General features: G+C 41.7%; 1 protein-coding gene across 6 annotated transcripts in view; it reads left to right on the top strand.

Moving 5' to 3' along the window:
• Positions 1 to 22,684, top strand: part of MIA2 (MIA SH3 domain ER export factor 2) — a 702,601-nt gene that overhangs the window by 55,695 nt on the left and 624,222 nt on the right. For 2 of the 6 annotated variants that reach the window (XM_086937351.1, XM_086937350.1), the window contains exons 4-5: positions 95 to 1,613; positions 12,009 to 12,371. In XM_086937351.1, the coding sequence (XP_086793477.1) occupies positions 95 to 1,613; positions 12,009 to 12,371 (1,882 nt within the window). Of the gene's footprint in view, positions 1 to 94; positions 4,923 to 12,008; positions 12,384 to 22,684 lie in introns of all 6 variants that reach the window. The other 4 variants (XM_086937348.1, XM_086937347.1, XM_086937349.1 and 1 more) reach the window with 3 other exon arrangements.

Genomic DNA, 22,684 nt, shown 5'->3' with positions numbered 1-22,684 from the left:
TTTGTTCCAAAAGAATATATAATTACTGTTGCAGGTATGATTTTTTATTAGTTACTAATATTGCTGCCATAAATAAAACCATTTCTTTTTCTAGGAAACAGACTTCATTTGCCTTGATGGAGGGGAATATGTTTTTGAAAATGAAGATAGTGTGTTACACGATAATGATCCGGAAATGGACTATATGTACCCAGATATGGAACCGTATCTCACAGTGGCAGAAGGTGAGCTTCTAAAGCCGTCAAGTATGTCTCTCCAAACAAAAGAAGTAATTCATCCCACTGCAGAGAGAAATAACCATGAGGTCACACAGGACAAATCACAAAGCTCAGAAAGCTCAGAAAGCTCAAGGGTAGCTACAAAGAATACTGAACATGATCCCATTGAAGAAACAGAGGACATTGGGAGTATAGGTGAAGCTATTTTGCAAGAACCAATCAATGATGCATGGAGTGTTTCAAGCTTTACTGGATGGCTTGGTATGGGTGGCAAACAAGAATTGAAAGAACTGGATCCAACTGAAGATCCTATGCAAGAGAACTCATTCCACAGTAGAAAAATTGCAATAAGCGAAGAGATCAACCCAGATGACCGAGGGGAAAAGGAATCCAGTTGGTTTGGTAGTGGTTTTAGCGACTATCTTCCTTTTGGGAAAACGGAAACAGAACACATATTAGAGGATCAACACATTATAACTGAAACAGAAACCCAAGAAAATACCATGGATGGAGATTCAAAAAATGATGCAGTTTCTATAGTAACTGACCCCTTCACAGAAACGGAAGAAAAAATGGAAAGTGATAATGCAGGTTCTGGGTCACACTGGTTAAGCTTGGGTTTAGATAATGTTTTTAACTTGGGTCAGATAATCAAAGGAACAATTAACAAAGAAGAAAACCAAAAAGATGAAAACACAGATAGTAGTGAACCAAAACTGATCTTAGACTCATTGGAATCTGACATTAGCCCAAATCATGAAAGAAAGCTAAACATAGATGGGTCAGGGGCAGACAAAATGCGAAATGGTGAGGCAGGCAGTATATACAATGAATTATCCTATTTAGATCAAGCCAGAGATTCTAAAGAAAATAGTTCATCAGAAGAATATGAAACTAAAAAGGCAGTTGAAGAGCTTTCCACACCTAGTTGGTTTAAATTGGGCATAGATAAGATTTTTAACGTCCAGGAAAGTAGCACAGATAACACTCTTTTGCAAGAGAAACAAACTGAAGCGAACATAGAAATGAAAGAAGCGCATCTGGAGTTAACGCCAGGAGAAGCAGATTTAGGCTCAGTCAGTGAGGACCCAGCTGAAATGAGAAGTACAGTGACAGAAGACACTATGAACGACCAGACAGATCAACTCCTAAAAGAGTCTAAAAAACCTGAAAATAACCCTTTAACATCTGAGTTGTTTTCAAACAATTTAGAAAACATTTTGAATGTCAAGATCTCTACAAGAACAGATGAGTCGCCATCAGCCATTGCCATTACCTATACCGAGCAGCCTACCGAAGATTACAGTGGTGAAACTTCTTTGGAAAGTCACGTGACACAACATGCAGCAGTAGAGGAACATAATAAAGAAGCAGAAAACAAATGGAACAAACCAGGTTGGTATGAAAATATGTATGGTAACATCATTGGTTTTCACAGGCACCCGTCCGATCGAGGTACTGGTCAACAGTCTATCAATACTGAGGCCAAAGAGGTAGCAGCTGAAGCTCCACAATCCTCATCAGTTGGGAACTTCCAGAGAATGGTCATAACTGAGACAGAAGGAAATAAGGAGCAGGTTCAGAGTGAGGTGGGAATGCTACCTTCTCTTGTATCTATAAATCATTTGAAGACTTTTTGGAATGCCCAAAGTTTTACATCAAAATCTGTGGGCTGTACCAAAAAGCAAACCTTGGGTGATATATCTGAAGTAAAATTCCAATTTGAGAATAGAAAAAAACTTTTACAAAATCATAAAGGAAATGGCTTGAAAATGCAATCTGTCAGCCATTTACACGTGTGTGCACCTAACCATATTGACCTTTCAAAATATAAGGACTCCTCATTTGTAGTAGGCATCCAAACTGACAAAGATAGTGACAAACAAACAGTCAAAAGCACAACAATAGACAATGTGGTTTCTCTTCCCAGTGTACCTCTAGATTCACCTGTCTTGCATAAAGCTTATGTTGACAGGCAGCCAGTAGCTACCCTGACCCCATTATATCTCAGTGAGCCTAGTCTTAGCATTAATGAAAGGCAGGGAGTGTATCAAGGAAATGTTGTAAATGCTGGTGATCATGGTTCAAGTAACCAGCAACATCATCCTTCTTCAAATGCTGAAGACTTAGCTACCCAACATAACACTCCTGCAAAAGTATCTTCGAATAAGGAACTCAACGATAATGAAAGCTCAAAAAATCAAGAACCTGCAGCTGCAACGTCTTCTTTCGAGAAGATTCCCAAAGTGAATTTAGCTAACCATGAAGATGCTGCAATTGAAAATAAAATGGTAGTTTTTAAAGAAGTCACAGCTTCTGCCATACAATCTGATGAACTGTTAATACAAAACAGTGACAATTCCCTCCAGTGCTCTGCACTGAACAGCACATTTTCTCAGGCAACAAGCATGAATGAGGAAGTACTTATTGAAGAAGTATTTCATAATGAAAAGAAGAAACCAAACTGCAGTGTTAATCCTTCCACCGTTGCTTTAGAGACAAATGATGACCTACTGAAGCCCAAAGAAGAAAATGTGGAATATAATGAAAGTGCAGAAGAACTAAATGGCACAATTTTGACTGCACCAACTACAGAAGAGTCCAGCTTTGTAGACACCCTTCAAACACGGGGATCTTCCCATTATGACACTGTTCCTTCTATTCATGGTGTATTAAATCAAGATTTAGTTGAAATAATTGTAACACAATCTTTAGAGACATTTGTAGAAGAGGAATTGCAAAAAGTACGCATCACGGAATCAAATACCAAGGATCATTCTTTTGAGGATGTAACTATTAGAGGTATTTTGGATTTCGGTGATACTTTGCTTGACCACAAATCACAAAAACCTGACATAGAACTTAAAATATCTCTTGGAGAGGAAGAATTGAATTTGCAAGAACAAACTAAAAGACAATATACTGATGGAATCCTGAACCAAGATAGCATCCAGAAAGAAAGTAGTTTGAATGATTTGGTCACCAGAGTTGACCTTTTGTCATCCAAGGAGAGGCCTGATGTTAGCATCAAATCATATATCAAATACAGTGTTATAGAAGAAGAGATTCTGAAGCATACCACCCATATGAGGGACATTTGTTTGCCATCAGATTTAGATAAGTTACAGTTTGGACACTGTAGTCACCATGAATACGTGGAAAGCATCATGTCAAAAAGATCTGATGTTTTTAGTAGAGAGTCTGTAAAAGACTCATCAGACAGCAATGTGAGATCATCCCAGGAAATGCCCAACAAGGAAGAAGATAACAAGTACTCTGATGAGTGTCTAGAAGCACCAAAGTATCCCCCAGCTGACAAATCAGATCTTACTGACAATAGTAGTTCTAGTGAACAGTACATAGCAGATCCTCAATCAAAGGACCATGCCTTAGACCACAGTATTTTTATTGTCACTGAAACAAAAGTATTAGAACAACTCCAAATATCCCCAGAGCTCCAGAATGAACGTTTCCATCCTCAACAAGGTAACAATAATTTAAAGGAGGAGGATGACTTTTACTATGATACATTTGTAGAGGATAGTTTACTAGCTGTAGTGGAAACTAGTGGACAGCCCTCCCTGCACCACAAAGAACATAAGGAAGACATAAGATTTGAAAATGCTCAAAGATTGATGGAAGATTCTGATTCAGACACAATATGGTCTGCTGACTCACATGAACAATCAATATCCGATGCTCAGGAAAGTGACATTCTAAATCATCCTTCACTACCTAGTCTCAAACAAGAATTGAAAATGGATCGAGATCTAGAAAGTTTACATGCAGTTGATGGTATTATGACAAATGCTGAACAAACCAATGTTTTTAACCCTGTGCATCAGTATGATAAAATTATGACAGGTACTTCAGAAAATGTAGATGGTAGTGAAAGTAATGGGGAAACACAAGAAAGGCTAGAACTCCATAGTTTAGGACATCAAATACCTGTCTCAAAAAAGGGAATTATAGGTAGCATAATTTCTGACACATCTGGATTTTTGGGCAATTTATTTAGAAAAAATACAGAAGCAAAAGTTTCTAGCACAAGTACAGAAACAGAGGTATCTGACAATCAGTTAAACAAGAAAGATGACAATGATATCCAACAAATGAGAGAACGTATTGATGTACATGATGAACCAGCTTTCATCGACACTGACATTAAACTGGCATACACAGAAGACTTACCCAAGAGCAAAGTGTTAAAAATGACCAATGACAACTTACCTGTGGGATTGACTAACTTCAATGAAAAAGTGACAATGAGAGAGACTTTGAAAGATGCAGAAAAAGATGATGCAATTCCATGCAAGGCTTCTTCTGAGATAATTGGACAAAGTGTACTGTTGAATCAGGCTAGTCCAGAAGTAATCACAGTGTTCAGAGTGGTGCAGCAACTGCGTTCGGAGATGACAAATATCGAGTTAGCAAATTTTTTGAGTCTCTGCAAAGATAGTAAACTAGAGATACTCAAACAAAATCTTGAAAATGTGAAAGAAGAAATAACCACTTTGTCATGTGGGAGTGGTGTCATGGCAAGCACTCAGGGAACTGTGTTTGCTGCATACGGAAACATCTGGGACACAGCCTGTGAGAGGTGGAAGAACGAAGAAATGAAATGGTTTCACACGTGTCAAAACTTTTTCTCTGACATAAAACTCAAATGTGCAACTCAAGAAAACCTGTCAAAAGCAGAATCAGGTACTGAACACATCAATTTACTTAATAAACATGTAGTGCCGTGTACTGAAATCAATGTTGCGTGTGAGATGTGGTTGTAGACCTATGTAAACTAAAGTTGGAGTATAGTAATAGTGTATTATCACACTTTACGGTGTTCATTTGAAAGTACTGCTCTTTAAAAAGCTTTGAGAATCATTCTGTCACTTCTCTGTGGCAATTGTTATCAAGTCTTTATAGACCACTGTGAACAATTCTATTAGGTCAGAGAGCTGACCTCAAAAGAAGCTTGAGTTACGGATACATTCTGAAAAAACTTTAAAATAACTTTTTAGATAGGTTACATTCACTTGAAAAATGTATCAACACATTTGATACAATAATGTAAGGGAGGATTTTTAAAAGTTGTTGCAGAAATTTTAAAAGTAGCCCATATTGTGCTTTCCTGCTTTTGTAGTGTTGCACTTTATTGTTAACCAATACTGGATATGATTGCTGTGACTTCCTTTTATAGTACTCCTGGCTTTTTTCAGAATTCAAGTAAGGTAAGTTTCTATCAGTAGGTTTTACTATACTTAACTCCATATCTATGTACCTTGATGAAATATTCAATTTCAAGGTACGTAGATGTGGGGTTAAGCGAAGTAAATCCATATTTACCCATTCTATTTGCACTTAACTTCATGATATTTCGGTCTACAATAATTTTGACATGATATTCTGCCCACACAATATTTTTGTCTTCAATACTCTGTCAGATAACCTTTACTACAAGAGTAAGTCACATATATTCACAGCACAATATTTATAAATCATATCTTGAGCTATTAGGTTAGGTACCCAAACCTAGCCTAAAGAAGTACAGTGGCTTTGAACATCTCCAATATCAAATTAGAATGGATTATCAGGAAGCTAAAAAAAATTACTGTTTCGAAGCGAAAAGGGTGAATGTTTGACTTCCCTCATTCTCCTTTGTAGGAGAGAGCCCAAATTAATTTGAAATAATTGCTTCTCATTGGCAGTACTTTTCTTTATACAACATGGGCCAAAAATATGCATAACTTTTAGAAGTTTAAACAGTGTTTTAAAAAAAAATGTTTTTATTTGTATTTTGAACCAAGCAAAAAACGAAAGAAAGCATATCGTCGTGCAGAGACATACATATATAATCAACATCACTTATAGTCCCACATCATCATCCCTTTGGCCAACTCGAATCTGCAAGTCACACCCATTCACCGTTCTTCACTGCAGTGTCTTATGTTTCTGCCCCACCTGGAGTGCTCCAGGACAGGCGAGCCGGCAGTCATGGCCAGGGTTAAAGGAGGGACCTCTTAAAAGCCCGCTAACCATCGCCCAATCCTCCATCCAGTCCATAATATGTCCTCCATTTGCCCCATACCCTACGGAACTTTCTTGGGCAGCCTCTCCCCTATGTGACCCTCTCTGCCGCCATACCAATTCCCGTCTTCCATTCTCGGAGCTGTGGTAATGATGCCGCTCCCCATGCCCGAGCTACGTTCCGTTATGCCACCACCAGAGCTAACATGGCGAAAATGAGCTGCGGGCGGCCTAAGTCTACATCCCCGGGTATGCCTAACAGTATGAACTTAGGGTCCATTGGTAATGTTGTTTCTAAGACCTTGCTCAATTCCCCCAACACCGTTTCCCAATAGGTCTGTATGTCAGGGCAGTCCCAAATGGTATGATAGAAATCTCCCTGGGTATGGCCACATCTCAGACAATTCGAGTCACTGGCACGGCCCATACGGTGAACTTGGGCCCTATCATATTATACTCTGTGTAGTATCTTATACTGAATAAGACAGGATTTAATGGCTGCCTCTTGATGATGCATTAAGGCTGCTTCCCAGTCTATGTTCTCAAGTGTGCCTAAGGTTAGTTCCCTGGACTCCCTCAGTCTTCCCAGCCTGTCTGGTGCATTATTATTCAAGGTCCGATACGTCAGTGATACTGCTTTAGTAAGTATGTGTTCCTGTAGTAGGCAGCCCTCTAAGGGTGCATACTCTGGCAGCAAGGAGGATAAGGAGCCCTCCGCCTGCCAGGCATGTCGGAGTTGCTCATACTTCAAAAACTGGGAGGTGTGCAACCCAAAGTCTGTCTGCAGCGCCGGAAACCTTTAAGTTTACCCTTGGCTATGATGTCTCCTATGATAGAAATGCCTATGGCATTCCCCCCTCAAAGCCCTTCAGTTTGTGGACTTCTTTTAACTAGGGACAGTGCCAAAGAGGTGTCTGTTTAGTAGGTTTGCGAGCCCACCACAGTGCCTTCAACGCCCTGTCCCATACCTCTAGCATTACTTGTGTGGCCGGGAGAAGTCGTCCCTTACCCCGATCCCCCATAGAGATAATACATGCATGTGTGGTTTGCCAGAGTGTCCCTTTCAAGCCTATAGGTGGGGTGGTCTGCTGTGGCCTGTAGCCATTCATTCACCGGGGTTAGATGTTCTGCCCAGAAGTAGGCATCTATATCAGGCAGCGAGATCCCCCCATTGTACTGGTTGCGGTGTAATGTAGTCAATGCAATCCTCGGTTGCTTCCCGAGCCATAGAAGGGAACGTAATTCCGTATCTACCGTTCGAAAGGTCTGCCAGAAAAGGGGGAAGTTCTCATTATGGAGGGCGTAAAGGAAACAGGGCAGGGTAATCCTCTTAAACATAGCCACCCGGCCTAGGATTTTGAGAGGGAGAGATTTCCATCTCTGTGCATCTGCTGCAAAATTGGTTATGACCCGTTGGATGTTTCTCTGGTACAAAATCCTCCAGTCTGTGGTAAGGTAAGTCCCTAGATATGTAAACGCAGTATGTGCTATCTGCAGGGCCCCAGGGAGAGTGGGCCAAGCAGCCAAGGCTCTTGGGCTGTAGATGACCGACTTGTGCCAGTTTATGGTGTAACCTGAGCATGTCCTATAGAGGTCCATGACATCGAATAAGGCGGGAATCGTGATAGTCAGGTGAGTTATATAGAGCAAGATGTCATCCGCATAGAGCGAGATCTTTTCTTCCCCAGTATCTGTTGGTGTTATTCGGAACCCCCAAATCTTTGGGCACTGCCTAATCACGCAGGCCACTATCTCTATCGTAAGAGCAAAGAGTAGTGAAGAGAGGGGACAACCCTGTCGGGTGTCCAGTCTGATGGGGAAATCTCCAGAGACCTGGCCATTGACCTTAACCCTCGCACGGGGATCCCTGAACAAGAGACCCATCTAGTGCTGAAACGTGGGACCTATACCAAATTTAACCAAGGTGGCCTCCAGGAAGGGCCAGTGTACCGCATCGAACGCCTGAGTTTAAACAGTGTTGAGCCCAATCTTAAAATGTATTTTCACATGTTTGCCAACCCACTTTAAATGTGCTTTCTATTATTATAGGTATTTGGGGTTTTGAAAAAACAATGTGGCACAATTTGGTTATTGTTAGAATAGATATTTGACTTCTGTTTTTAACATACAAAAAACCTAGAGATCTATTGAAAAACGTGTATAAAATGTAATTGCTATTTTAATTTAATTATAAATATTTTCTGATCCCTCTTAATTTTGTTTTAGTAACATTGTAAAAGCTACTTATACGTTTCTTAAAAATTGTTTTTCTTTTCAAAATAGTTGATGAATAACTTGTGTATAATACAATTAGGAGGTACAGACAATTTATAATTTATTATAACTGATAGATTGACTCTTTGGTAGTTTTTATTGAAGTCAGAATTTAATTTGCATTGGTCAGATTTTATTCACTATCTCCTTTCAGCGTGGTGGCCCATAGGGCCAGATTTTCAACCAGCCCAATATCAACTGTGATGTAACTTGTTAAATTAAAAGGGTAGTTTTCTGCTTCAAAAAGTTGATTAGTCAACACATTTTGCCCATGCTGGCTGTGATCCCAAACGCAAACAGGGCAAAGAAGCATGATGTAAGACTACACCCCTGAATGATGCTGTAATTAAAGATGTCCTATACGAGGCAATCCATGAAATCAATTAGGTAATTTTATACTCTCATATACACTATCACTAGATGTGCATTATGAAAGGAGTTAAGGTTTTTTGTCAACCTTAAATGCTCCATTTCATGACTTTTGTGAGGTTCATTACTCTTAGCCTCAATCAACCTAAACGGTGGAAAAACACCCAGATGGACTGAGAGGGGAGATTAGCTAAATATATTCACAAGTGTTATGGCTACACGTTCACAACAGGATTCTGAAAAAAGACACCATACCGACAAACCATCCAACGCCTTTGAAACTCAGGAAGCATCGTCTCACACTTTAGTAACTTGAACCAAGCTCAAGGCAAATCCTTAAAGGGGTTACTGGGTGTGCAGTTATCAACAACAGAAATAAGGACTATGGTTAAAATATGTAAAGTCCACATCACCTTCATAAAATGAGAAATTGTATTAGCTACTGTGGATGTGCTGAGCGCCTAACATTTTACAGCTCAATAGCACACCCAGGAGCTGGGTGGATCAGGACAGTGTTAACCCCAATTTCAAAAGGCAATGTGTCCTAGAGACAAGGTACAAACATAATTTCGAAATACAGTCAGTAAAGAAAGGACTGGTTCGAAACTGGGTTCCACAGTGGAATTTAGGAAAAACATGGCTTATTACAAGATTCAATAGAGTACAATACAGTGCAAATGTAGCTAATCTCATTGAAATGCATAAAATAATTGACATGAAGACTTAGTAATATGACTAATGCAGAATTATAGGCAAAATTAATAGTAGGCAAAGTGTGCAGCAAAATCATTGAGAAACTGGGCAGCATCCCTAGTAGCACAGAAAAGGTCTCTCAAGAGTTCTGGTTCAATCTCAATTTCAAGAGTTTATATAGGCATTTTCTCCGTATATATTTTTTATTTTTTTGTATTTCACTAGAACTGCAAAGTCACAGTTGTGTGAGCAAAGAATTGCATTTTCAACAAATAAAATCATAGAAATACAAAATGTCACATAAGCCTTGCACCTTAGCACTAACCCACTACATGAATATTGATCCAGCCACTCTGGCCAAAGGTAATCCAGGGCTGTCAGAACAAACTAGTTACATTTAAAACAGTAAACCATTTGAATGAATGCAATGTCGCGTGTAAAGCGTAAGGTCCTTGAGAAAATTGTACATTAGGCCCTCTAGCAGACTCTCTTCGCAAACAGGATCATTCAGAAATAAAGAACTCCGTGCAGCAGAATTATGAACAGAAGATTAAGGCAATGTTTTGACATTCATTATGGACAAGATGGTGTTGAGGCTTAACTGAGGCCTAGTTAGCATAAACCTGGAAAGACACGCGTGGACAGGTCATATGTTTCAACTGCAATAGCTCAAAGTCAGTATACACATGTAAATTTGAGAGTTTCATTGTTCAGCACAATATTAATAATGCATGCGTGTGTCATCACTGCCAACGGCAAAAACAACTGATGTAAAATGATTTTAAAAAATGATAAAGGGAAATTGCAAAATAGTTTACTTATTCAATATTAATCACTGGGAGGTGAGTGAATGTAAACATGGAAATCTATGAGATTCCGTTTTTAGCCACTGGAGAATCATTAAACTGACATAAACGTCACCAGCCAAGGCTAAGAGCTGCCAAGAGGCCCCACAGCAGTCTTTGGAAACTCAGTTTGTCAAGGACTCCACAACTACCAAACCATCCTGGCTTGTGGCTTGTGTGTCTGTAATACCAGGTAGGCGGTGCACCAACATCAGGTGATGCTACTGACTGGTCCAAAGGGTGTTCAAGTTCAGAAGAGAATGGTACAAGTGAGAACAGCTTTTCTCATCTTCTTGATCAGAGAATCAGGAACGTCTTCAAGATCCACACCTATTACAGAATTAGAGGGCCCCAGCTTGTTCCTATAAAGATGAAATTAATATTTCTGTTGGTGTTTTCTTCAGCCTTTTGAATCACCTTTAAAACAGTGTAATATATACCTCTACTTTCAAAAAAAGATAGAACTCTCTGTCAATAAGAGCTTTCTCTTTCTGCTTTGTCAGCCCGAATGAGCACCTCAATCGAGGTCATAATCAATGAGCAGCGACAGTAAATAGATTTAGGTGTTCACATATTTTAATATGGGAACCTTACAAGTTACAGCTAGGACCTTTTAATAGCAGAAAATATATTCAACATCTTAGTTGATCTCTTTATTATGATCATATCTAGTATGACTGTCTCCAGTGGCGTGGTAATTCCTGAGTCAAACCTCAGAAAGTTATGCACCATGTCACTTCTATTGTACACATCTGGGTACAGAGCGTAGAGCTGAGAAACACTTGGCTAGCATGAGTGCCCTCACACTTTATAGCTTTATATGTGTCAGACCACACAATCTTATTGTTATGTAGGTCTTCATCAGCGGGCAGGCAAGGTACCATTACCTTTTAATTACTTTCTCATCCCAGTACTTAAATATAAGATGTACCCATACCTACCTACTAATGGAAAAAGGTTTCACTCCATTCTAGTGTGCCTACAAAGAAACTCATCTACCTAGAATTGTCCTGTTTTGTGTGTCCCCTCTAGTAGGACGTTGGCTTGTGCTTCCTTTATATGAATGTGAATTCCTTCATACCTTTTAGCATTGTGGCCCTTTTTTATTTTTGCTGGCAGTTTCTTTCACCTGCATGTTGTGTTCCCGCTATTTACTGGATTAATGCACTAAATTAAAATTATTTTGCTGAAGTTTAAATAAAAAAATAATATTTTTATTAATAAGAATTATTAAAAGTGATGTATAAAATGAATTCTAAGAACTCTAATTATATAACAAAATGTTACATTATTTTTACATTCACAAATGGTTGTTAAACTCTTCAAAAATAAAGAGTAAATGTGTTCTATTTTTAAATATTTTTTTAACATTATGTTAAGTCTTTTTATATATGTAACTACATAAAATAATTGAAAATCTTAGCAGTATAGAGAGCACCTGGCAGAGTAACACTACATACTATAAATATCAGCGTGAATGTATTCATACATTCTTGTGGTATCTCATTTACTGGTACTGAAATATTTTACCTGATAATATGTTTAAAATGTAAATATTGTGTTCAATATCCATTTCTGTTTTCAGTTACAGGTGAAGCTCCTCGAAAGACTAGCAGTGAAAAAAACTCATTTCCCAGCGGGGAGATTGAGCAGAAGAATGAACAACCCCAGGAAGTGAAGAGGGTTTTGCCAGAGGATGGAGCAGAAAAAACAAATGACTCCACTTTTCAGCTCTCTGCAAACACTACCCATGATGAACCAATGCATAAACGGGACGCAAATGAACATTCGTTTGTGGAAAACGAGCAGATGATCCAACAGACAAAGGAAGACCTCACTGCAGCCGTGGAGGACCAAGAAGACACATACATGTCATTAACAAGCAATCAAGGACATAGAAGAGAGGTTCCATCAGATACATACCTTCCGTCCCACCCACACAGTCCAGGTGATAGTATGTGTAAGAGTCTTCATGAAATGGCACATACCACATATAAATCTGAAAATCTAATAATGAGTATATATCCTGAGTCGAGAATACCTCCGCAAGCATGTGTATTCGAGGAGTACTCTATGGCTGAACATCTTTCAGGTCGTAAAGTAGTTTTCTCCATCTAGTACATTCTTAACTATCCTTGACTCTAGGATTACAGTAATTAGCTTTATAATCCAAGGCACCTACCAAAGGCACACAGCCACAGACCATCTGTATTAGATAGAACCAGGGTCCAACTGGCCTATTGGGAAATCTGGCAGTGGCCAAAGTGCTGGTCTGACAGGTAAACGTGTGTGTCGATAGTTTGGCTGTTTCTGGGCCTGTTTTATAGTCTGGTGGGTCGTTTCTCACCCTTTTTTTTACTGTTGATTTCCCTGATATAACAATAAACATTGCCAGCATCAAGCAAAAATGCATGCAGACTCCCATACCTTGCAAAACATTTATAAAGTGTGGATTTAAAAGTTCAAAACAACGCCAATATGCAAATGTGGGCCTCTTTTTAGACACCTGATTTGCTAATGAGAGCCTATTTTCATTTTGGTGCCCGAGTGTCTTTTGTGTCCCAGTCCAACCCTGGATGGAACTGATGAGTTGTCGACCCTGAGCAGATGACATTTATGAGGTCCAGTTACACGGTTCACGTTAGTCAGTTTTAGTAAAACAGACGAGGTGATTGATGGCCTCACAAGCAGACATGGATCCCACCCGAGGACTAGGCCCTACTGCTGAGCACCCTGTGCCCTGTTCTACCATCAGATAGCCCCTTAATTTGGAGGCTGTGTGATGGCCCAATGTGAATCTCGGGCATCTGGCGGTAATCCAGCAGCCTAGCTGGACCACGCTGTGGTTACCAGGCACAGAGCTGCTTACTGATGATTCATTAGCAGCTAGCAGGAAGAGGCAAGTAGGGGCAGTATAAAAAGACATGGAGAGTTGCACGTTTTAATGAACAGAGGAGCAGGAAGAAGTGGCAGCAGGACTCAAAGGGGGCATTTCCGATGACATGGAGATAGATTTGATTTTAGAGGAGCCCGTTAGGTGACGCCACCACCACCCTACAACCCAACAGTCTACATAGTACGTTCTGATAAAGGATTGCACAGTGGGGGAGCCCTCTACTAATTCTGGTCCCTTTTTACCCTCTCACCCACTTCCTATTCCCTCTGCTGCTTTTTGTACACCTGAGGGCTTCTGCATTATTGAGATAGCATCTCCTTCAGTTATGGAATTGCTGAGATGTTTTGGCTTATTCTGTCTCACCTGCAGGGATGGTACCCCAGCCCTCTCCACTTATCACCTTTTAGGTGATAAAGGGGGTTCTAGGTAAACTGCTGAAGCCAGGATTCCACTCTCCCAATGTAGTATGCTGTAGTTTATGAAACACACAAAACATAATGGGAGGCTTCTTGCAATAAGTCTAACTATGGCATTAGCTCAGGATAGCACTCCAACCCATCGTTCCTTTGCTCACCATGCCACTTCAGTTTGGACCCAGCCATTTAAAAAAAAAAATATATATTGCGTTTTTTTTATTTTCTTAATACAAACAAATCAAGCATAGGTATATATTGCACTTACATACAAGAATAATATCGCTGTGTCATTCCGTATATAATTCCAGATATTACCACTTGGTAACCACAGCGTAATTTGCCTCTGTATCGCAGAGGTTGACGTGCATTGGCAGATTGGTATGGGTATATGAAAACCCATGCATACCGTCACCTCTAATTGTGGGGCAGGACATGTCTGTCATATGTAACTTCTTCTAACAGTAATTAGTCAAATGCGAACAGGCCTATTACTACAATAACGTATGACTTGTGTACAATACAATTGTTGGATAACAAAAGACAATAAAGCATGGGTAATAGGAAGTGAACAATATCACTGATTGCATTCATTTTTTAACATTAGAAGCACTGATCTTCATTTTTTAACATTAGAAGCATAACTAATAAACATAAGATAGATGCAAAAGAAAAGGAGATATCAAGTACACAAAGGAACATGTACCTACTGTGTTAAGTGCCTTTCGAGTGAAGTCATGTCGAGGGTCATGTGCATTTTAGCAGACTTGAATTGCTTTTCCTGGTCAGTTTGTGGTTGCGTGGATGCCAAGGTGTCATGCATCTAAGGTTGTGTCCATGTAGTATCATGAAGGAATGTGGGTCATTGCCCAACCTAACAGTCATGGCTAAGGTGCCTTGCATACACGGCTTATCTGCTCCACCCAGGCAGCACGTCAGGCATCATCTTCCACCCGCTGTACGGGGGCGCACACAACATCGCATTAGTTTGTGTAAGGGCTTTCAGAATGTCATCCCAGGCCTGTGCGATGGGAAACTTATGCAGCCCAGCCGTTTCATCCCTATGAAGAATGATGCTCTCCGCCTGTGCCCAATTTTCTAGGGACTGTTTCCGGAGGGTCTCCTTGTTTCCATCTCTTGGTTATCAATCGTTTCGAAGTGATTAAGCCTAAGTCACAGAATCTAGAGCTTACTTTGTTAGCTTTTGTTCGTTTGTAAAACCCCAGATGCAAATCTCCCATGTGTTTGGCACCTCGGTGTTGGTGCTGCTGGTTAAAGTTTCCGTAATGTTGTGCCAATAGGAGTAAAGTAGTACAAAAGGGGGTGGTGATGGACGGAGCATCTGAATCAATCAAACACTCACACCCAGTCAACAGATCTGGGTTTAATCCATCACCGTTCTTTAGCCCACTCTGCCACCCCAGTTCAGACATGGCCATATGCAAATCAGTCTGACCCTGTGCCTCATGGGAACAGTCCAGCCCGAACTGCCAAGCCATGCCTCCCCTGGACCCGAAACAAGCTTCCTAGGACCGGTTTCTGGCATTCCAGCCGTCTTCAGCCAGGCTTGCTTGAATCCAGTGGCAAAGTGAGCAAGGGACTCACGTCTGAGCATACCCTGCCAACTTATGGTGAACAAAGCGGTGCAAAAGGGGGTGGTGATGGACGGAGCATCTGAACCAATCAAACACTCACACCCAGTTAACAGATCTGGGTTTAATCCATCACCGTTCTTTAGCCCACTCTGCCACCCCAGTTCAGACATGGCCATATGCAAATCAGTCTGACCCTGTGCCTCATGGGAACAGTCCAGCCCAAACTGCCAAGCCATGCCTTCCCTGGCCCGGAACCAAGCTTCCTAGGACCGGTTTCTGATATTCCAGCGATCTTCAGCCAGGCTTGCTTGAATCCAGTGGCAAAGTGAGCAAGGGACTCACGTCTAAGCATACCCTGCCAACTTATGGCAAACAAAGCAGTACAAAAGGGGGTGGTGATGGACGGAGCATCTGAACCAATCAAACAGTCACACCCAGTCAACAGATCTGGGTTAAATCCATCACCGTTCTTTAGCCCACTCTGCCACCCCAGTTCAGACATGGCCATATGCAAATCAATCTGACCCTGTGCCTCATGGGAACAGTCCAGCCCGAACTGCCAAGCCATGCCTTCCCTGGACCGGAAACAAGCTTCCTAGGACCGGTTTCTGGCATTCAAGCCGTCTTCAGCCAGGCTTGTTTGAATCCAGTGGCAAAGTGAGCAAGGGACTCACGTCTGAGCATACCCTGCCAACTTATGGTGAACAAAGCGGTACAAAAGGGGGTGGTGATAGACGGAGCATCTGAACCAATCAAACACTCACACCAAGTCAACAGATCTGGGTTTACTCCATCACCGTTCTTTAGCCCACTCTGCCACCCCAGTTCAGACATGGCGATATGCAAAGCAGTCTGACCCTGTGCCTCATGGGAACAGTCCAGCCCGAACTGCCAAGCCATGCCTTCCCTGAACTGGAAACAAGCTTCCTAGGACCAGTTTCTGGCATTCCAGTCGTCTTCAGCCAGGCATGCTTGAATCCAGTGGCAAAGTGAGCAAGGGACTCACGTCTGAGCATACCCTGCCAACTTATGGCAAACAAAGCGGTACAAAAGGGGGTGGTAATGGACGGAGCATCTGAACCAATCAAACACTCACACCCAGTCAACAGATCTGGGTTTAATCCATCACAGTTCTTTAGCCCACTCTGCCACCCCATTTCAGACATGGCCATATGCAAATCAGTCTGACCCTGTGCCTCATGGGAACAGTCCAGCCCGAATTGCCAAGCCATGCCTTCCCTGGACCGGAAACAAGCTTCCTAGGACCGGTTTCTGGCATTCCAGTCGTCTTCAGCCAGGCTTGCTTTATCCAGTGACAAAGTGAGCAAGGGACTCATGTCTAAGCATACCCTGCCAACGTATGGCGAACAAAGCGGTACAAAAAGGGGTGGTGATGGACGGAGCACCTGAACCAATCAAACACTCACACTCAGTCAACAGATCTGGGTTTAATCCATCACCGTTCTTTAGCCCACTCTGCCACCCCAGTTCAGACATGGCCATATGCAAATAAGTCTTACCCTGTGCCTCATGGGAACAGTCCAGCCCGAACTGCCAAGCCATGCCTTCCCTGGACCGGAAACAAGTTTCCTAGGACTGCTTTCTGGCATTCCAGCCGTCTTCAGCCAGGCTTGCTTGAATCCAGTGGCAAAGTGAGCAAGAGACTCACGTCTGAGCATACCCTGCCAACTTATGGCGAACAAGGGGATATAAAAGGGGATGATGATGGAGGGAGCATCTGAACCAATCAAACACTCACACCCAGTCAACAGATCTGGATTTAATCCATCACCATTCTTTAGCCCACTCTGCCACCCCAGTTCAGACATGGAGTGAAGTAAGCGGCAGGACCACAGCATGTGTAGTAGGTCAGCGTCTAGTAGATGGCATCTTGGGCAAGCGGAGGTGGTGATCTTAAAGTATTTATTGATCTTGTCTGGCGAGAGATACGCTCTGTGTAATATATATGTTTGTATGAGTTTGAAACTGTATGTGTGTGGTACCAGCCAAGACACGTCCCCAGTCCTTATCTGTCCAGGGTTGACCTCTGTCCTCAGCCCATCGCGCCCGGAGTCTCTGTGGTGGTTTTAACACGCATGTAAGCAGGGCCTGCACTAGCCAATGAATCACATGGGTCTCCTCCCCCACCACATGCAGATACTGCAGTAACTGATGTGTTTGCGGCGCAATTGTCAAATCGCCCCATGTTAGTGTCAATGTCCATATGATGGCTGCATGTAGGAGTAACTGACTCAACGGCAAGCCAGTATCCGCTGTCAGGGTTGCATAAGACAACAACAAGGCACCATCCGCGTATGGATCTCCCAGTGTCTCCACTCCTACCTCAGTTCAGGGCGTCAGCGCTACGTCCGTTACAAAGTCTCTGCCTCAGGGCGTGGACTGACCAGCGGCAGTATTGGGGCATAAGGAATAGTGTCTTTTGTAAGTTGGAGGGTCCTTCGGTAGCATCTATGGGCTAACTCTATATGTATCTGTGTTGGGCGGGGAGATTTCGTCAGTGGGTGAAATAAGCTATAGATTTGTGTCTGTGTCCACGAATACGACTCAGAGGCAGTATCTACCAGGTTCTTGCCACTTAAGCCACTTTGCAAACCATTGTAGCTGTTCAGCTAAGTAATGTAATTCTAGATGAGGAACTGCCGAACCCCCACATTCCGGTGGTGCATATAATTTCTGCAGCGCTATTCTGGGCTGCCCCGTATTCCATGTTAGACCTCTAATTAACCCTTCCAGCTCCCGAATCAGTTGCACCGGGACATATACCGGAAGATTTGCTAAATAATACAATAGCCTGGGTAATACTATCAACTCCCTGCCTCTCTATTTATGCACGGAATCGAATTTGTTGATTTTCCGTAGGCACTTAAAAACTCTGCTCTTCTCACATCCGGATTAGGAAGGCGGTCTAACCTCATAGCTTATGCTATCTGCTAGCGCTAGGACGCCTCCGGGTAACTATCACGCTTTATAAATCGTCATTCCATTCCATTCCATCTTAGTTAGAGTGATGGGACTCATCACATTGAGTGGCAGAGTCTTCAAGAATTGTATCTGCGCCCGTATGGAGGAGATGGCGTGTACCAAGTTGCCCTCCAGTATGTCCGCTGGGGATCTGTCGATGTATATGCACAGGTATCTGAACATTGTCGGGTACCAGGTGAGCACCGTCTCATTTATTGTTATATCAGTCGCGAAATGAATAAGCACCCGATTTGGCCCAGTTTACCTTAAGGCTTGAGAATTCCACAAACCTACGGAATATGTTGGATATAGCTGGCGGTATAACATGCAAGGCACTCATGTACAGCAACAGGTCATCAGCATATAGGGACACCGTGTGGAGACCATCTTCTATGGGTATACCCCAGTCTGCTCCGCTTTCTCGCAGCAGACCCGCCAGAGGTTCCATGGCAAGGGAAAGATCAATGGGGACAAAGGGCATTCTTGCCTAGTGCCACGTCTGACCCTGAAGTTTGGACCCAGCAATATGCAAACTAGTATTGACCCTACTCCTCATGGGAACAGTCCATCCCGAATGGCTAAGCCAGGTCCTCCCTGAACTGGAACACAAGCATCCCAGGACAGGTTTTGCCCTAGTTAAGGGCTCATCAGCCAAGTATAGCTTGGTTCCAGTGACACAGTGAGCATGGAACCCACGTCTGGGCATACCCATGCTTAGGGCAATACATGAAAGACATGTTGTAGCGGATAATCAAACACATGGGTTGCAGGCAAACAGTGGAGGAAGTCTGGAGGTTACTTTCTTTATGACCTGATATTCCAAACCTGTCTACCCTTGTGGCATCTTTGTTTGGTTCCTAAGTATATTTGGTATGTTTCTGTATCTACATACAAGTATATTTTATGGATCAGTTTCTGGGCGCTTCCGTTTTTCCCCAAATCAAATCAGAGACGTAGAATAATGGTAATATTAAAGTAGTGTTAAAAAAAGTTCATAAAATGTCAGCTACTCACTGTGATAGAAGGCCAGCAAAGTTCAGAAAAGGAAAATGAATGAAAACACCACAAACAGCAGTCCGCTATTCTAGATGGCAGTCAAATCCATACCTGCCTGGCAAGGGCTCTGCATGCACCTGCACTAAAGCCTACACATGCAAAGGAGAGCCTACCATAACACAGGCAGCAACAAGATGCATACTCTGCAAACAAGAGAAAGTGGAGTATGATTAAGTTTGCACTCCCTCAGATTACATGCACGCCAATACCTAGACACCAGCTACATATAGCCTTAGAACCAATGAGTTACCCGCTTGAGGGAGCTTAGATGAAGAATGTCTTATCCTCCCAGGCTGTCGAGGCATTGCCGGATGGCTACGGCTATTCATTGTGCCAGGCAGATAGAGGGAAGTACCAGCAGTTCATGGCCATATGACTATCAAATGGCAGGAGAAACAATGACATGCCACCTAGATCTGCTATGCGCAAAAGAAACCTTACCCTCCAGGAGGCAAAAATCAAGCTGTAGAAGACTGTTTTCAGCTAACGTCATCCACAGTGATGAGACGGCAGCTGACCACTGGCATCTGAGCGCCTGAATTTCGGTGTGCACCTGTTACAACGCATTTTTTACAACGCACTACCGTTACAACGCATCTATTACAACGCAGGTACTGTTACAACTCATGTTTTTACAACGCATTTTTTTACAACGCAGGTACCTTTACAACGCATACCATTACAACGTAAGTATTGGTAAGTATATAATTATTTTAAAATGTTATATGTTGGGTATTTTTAGGGGTTAGGGTCAGTTTTGGGTTTTTGGGTAAAGGGGTATTTTTAGGGTTCAGGGTCAGTTTTTAGTTTTTGGGTAAAGGGGTATTTTTAGGGTTCAGGGTCAGTTTTCAGTTTTTGGGTAAAGGGGTATTTTTAGGGTTCAGGGTCAGTTTTCAGTTTTTGGGTAAAGGGGTATTTTTAGGGTTCAGGGTCAGTTTTCAGTTTTTGGGTAAAGGGGTATTTTTAGGGTTCAGGGTCAGTTTTCAGTTTTTGGGTAAAGGGGTATTTTTAGGGTTCAGGGTCAGTTTTCAGTTTTTGGGTAAAGGGGTATTTTTAGGGTTCAGGGTCAGTTTTCAGTTTTTGGGTAAAGGGGTATTTTTAGGGTTCAGGGTCAGTTTTCAGTTTTTGGGTAAAGGGGTATTTTTTGGGTTCAGGGTCAGTTTTCAGTTTTTGGGTAAAGGGGTATTTTTAGGGTTCAGGGTCAGTTTTCAGTTTTTGGGTAAAGGGGTATTTTTAGGGTTCAGGGTCAGTTTTCAGTTTTTGGGTAAAGGGGTATTTTTAGGGTTCAGGGTCAGTTTTTAGTTTTTGGGTAAAGGGGTATTTTTAGGGTTCAGGGTCAGTTTTTAGTTTTTGGGTAAAGGGGTATTTTTAGGGTTCAGGGTCAGTTTTCAGTTTTTGGGTAAAGGGGTATTTTTAGGGTTCAGGGTCAGTTTTTAGTTTTTGGGGTACAGGGTAAATTATAATTAATTTTTAATTAAATTATTTTATAGTAAATAAATTAATTTAAATTACATTACATTATTTTTGGGGTTTAGGGTCAGTTTTGAGTTTTTGGGGTACAGGGGTACAGGGTAAAAATAAATTACTTTCTTTTAAAAATTACAATAATTAATTTAAATTAATTTAAATTAATTTACTTAAATTTATTTTGGGTGTTGAGGGTCAGTTTTGAGTTTCTTGGGTACAGGGGTACAGTGTAAAAATAATCTATTATTATTTTTATATTAAATTAATTAACGGAAATTAAATTAAATAACATTACCTTAAATTATATTTATTAAAATTAATTTACGTTTATAATATTAATTTTAACATATACTTACCAATACTTACGTTGTAATGGTATGCGTTCTAAAGGTACCTGCGTTGTAAAAAAATGCGTTGTAAATACATGCGTTGTTACAGTATCCGCGTTGTAAAATCCGCGTTGTAACAGTATGCGGAGTAAAAGTCCGCGTTGTAACATCATATATCCCTGAATTTTGCATCAGCTGTATCGGGTGCAGCAATCAACTCTGATTTAAGGGCATAGTCCCTGGAGTAGGTGGATCCAGCTACTTCCCATCATCAGCCTTCATCAAAGTACACTCTTGGTCCATAGAATCAAAGTCAGTAAACATGAGTCACAAGAGCTGACATAAAGTTAAGACCTAAAAGTGAAGGAATCTGGGAATCCCAAGGAAGACTGCCTCTGCTCACCATTGCTAGTGAAAACCCTATACTAGACCGAAAACGTATGGAATTGTAAGAGCAGCAGGATTAAGTGGTTCACCAGGGCAGCTGAACTTCTATACATTAAAGATCCTGATGGCAGCCTCTGAAATTCAAAATATAAATCCTCATTTGTAAACGTCCGAACTGATATCTACTAAAGGGAAAGAGCAATAGAGGTATCAATGTTGCAATAAATAATTGACTCAAAAATTGAAACCAATTGCAGAGCTAGAATAAATCAGGCGTTTTGTCAACAGAAGCTACTCAAAGCCCATTGTCAGGAAAATAAGTGCAGAAAATAGACAGTCTTGGGGGAAAAACAAATGTTAGATGTGGTACCTTATTAGATTAGGATTAGCACGACCCCGCCTGGGAGCATACCATTTCTTCATCCCCTGCACATGGTGCAACACTTGCCTCGCCTCCATTTGCTCATTTGAGCCATCGTGTTGGGAAACATCACTTGGTTGTCTTTTTGGAAAAAGTCTTGAAAATTACCAAAGGTTTGACCTTGTAACCTTGAACTGACCTGTAACCTTGACCTGATTATACAAATCAAAGCAAAGCCAGTAAGTTGATAATGTCCTGTGTATGATTCTGGTATTCCATCCTCTCAGAAACAACACAGCAGGTTATTGTTGAAGCAGGGTCCGCATGAGGGAGGTGATCTGAATAACACAACCCAAATGAACAGACATAATATGAGAACCCCACAGTAAAAATAGGCCAGTTTTCTGCGAGAGAGCCTTCCGCCTTTTATTTCTCCAGATTTATATAGCGCAAACTCGATCCGAAGGTATTGGAGCACTTTACATGAGCACCAGTTACGTTACACAAGGACACATTCATTTTTTTTTGGTAGGCACAGGGAGATTAAGTGATTTGCCCAGAATCACAGGATGTGGAGTTGACCCTGAGGCTCGCACCTTGGTTTCCCAGCTCCAAAGTCGGCGGCAGTCTAGCCATGAGACCACATCCTCTCCACGAAGCCTTGAATTCTGTATGGTGGAATGAATAACAAAGGATGTGACTAAAGAAGTGCACTGACTTCTTGAGACACCACAGCCTGCGCATGCTGATATGGGTTACTGCTCTTGCCCATCAG

Source organism: Lissotriton vulgaris, chromosome 9 (assembly GCF_964263255.1).
Source record: "Lissotriton vulgaris chromosome 9, aLisVul1.2, whole genome shotgun sequence".
In the NCBI taxonomy this organism is placed as follows: Eukaryota; Metazoa; Chordata; class Amphibia; order Caudata; family Salamandridae; genus Lissotriton; species Lissotriton vulgaris.
The sequence above is the reverse complement of the archived record's forward strand: the minus strand, read 5'-3'. Positions and strand labels throughout refer to the sequence as shown.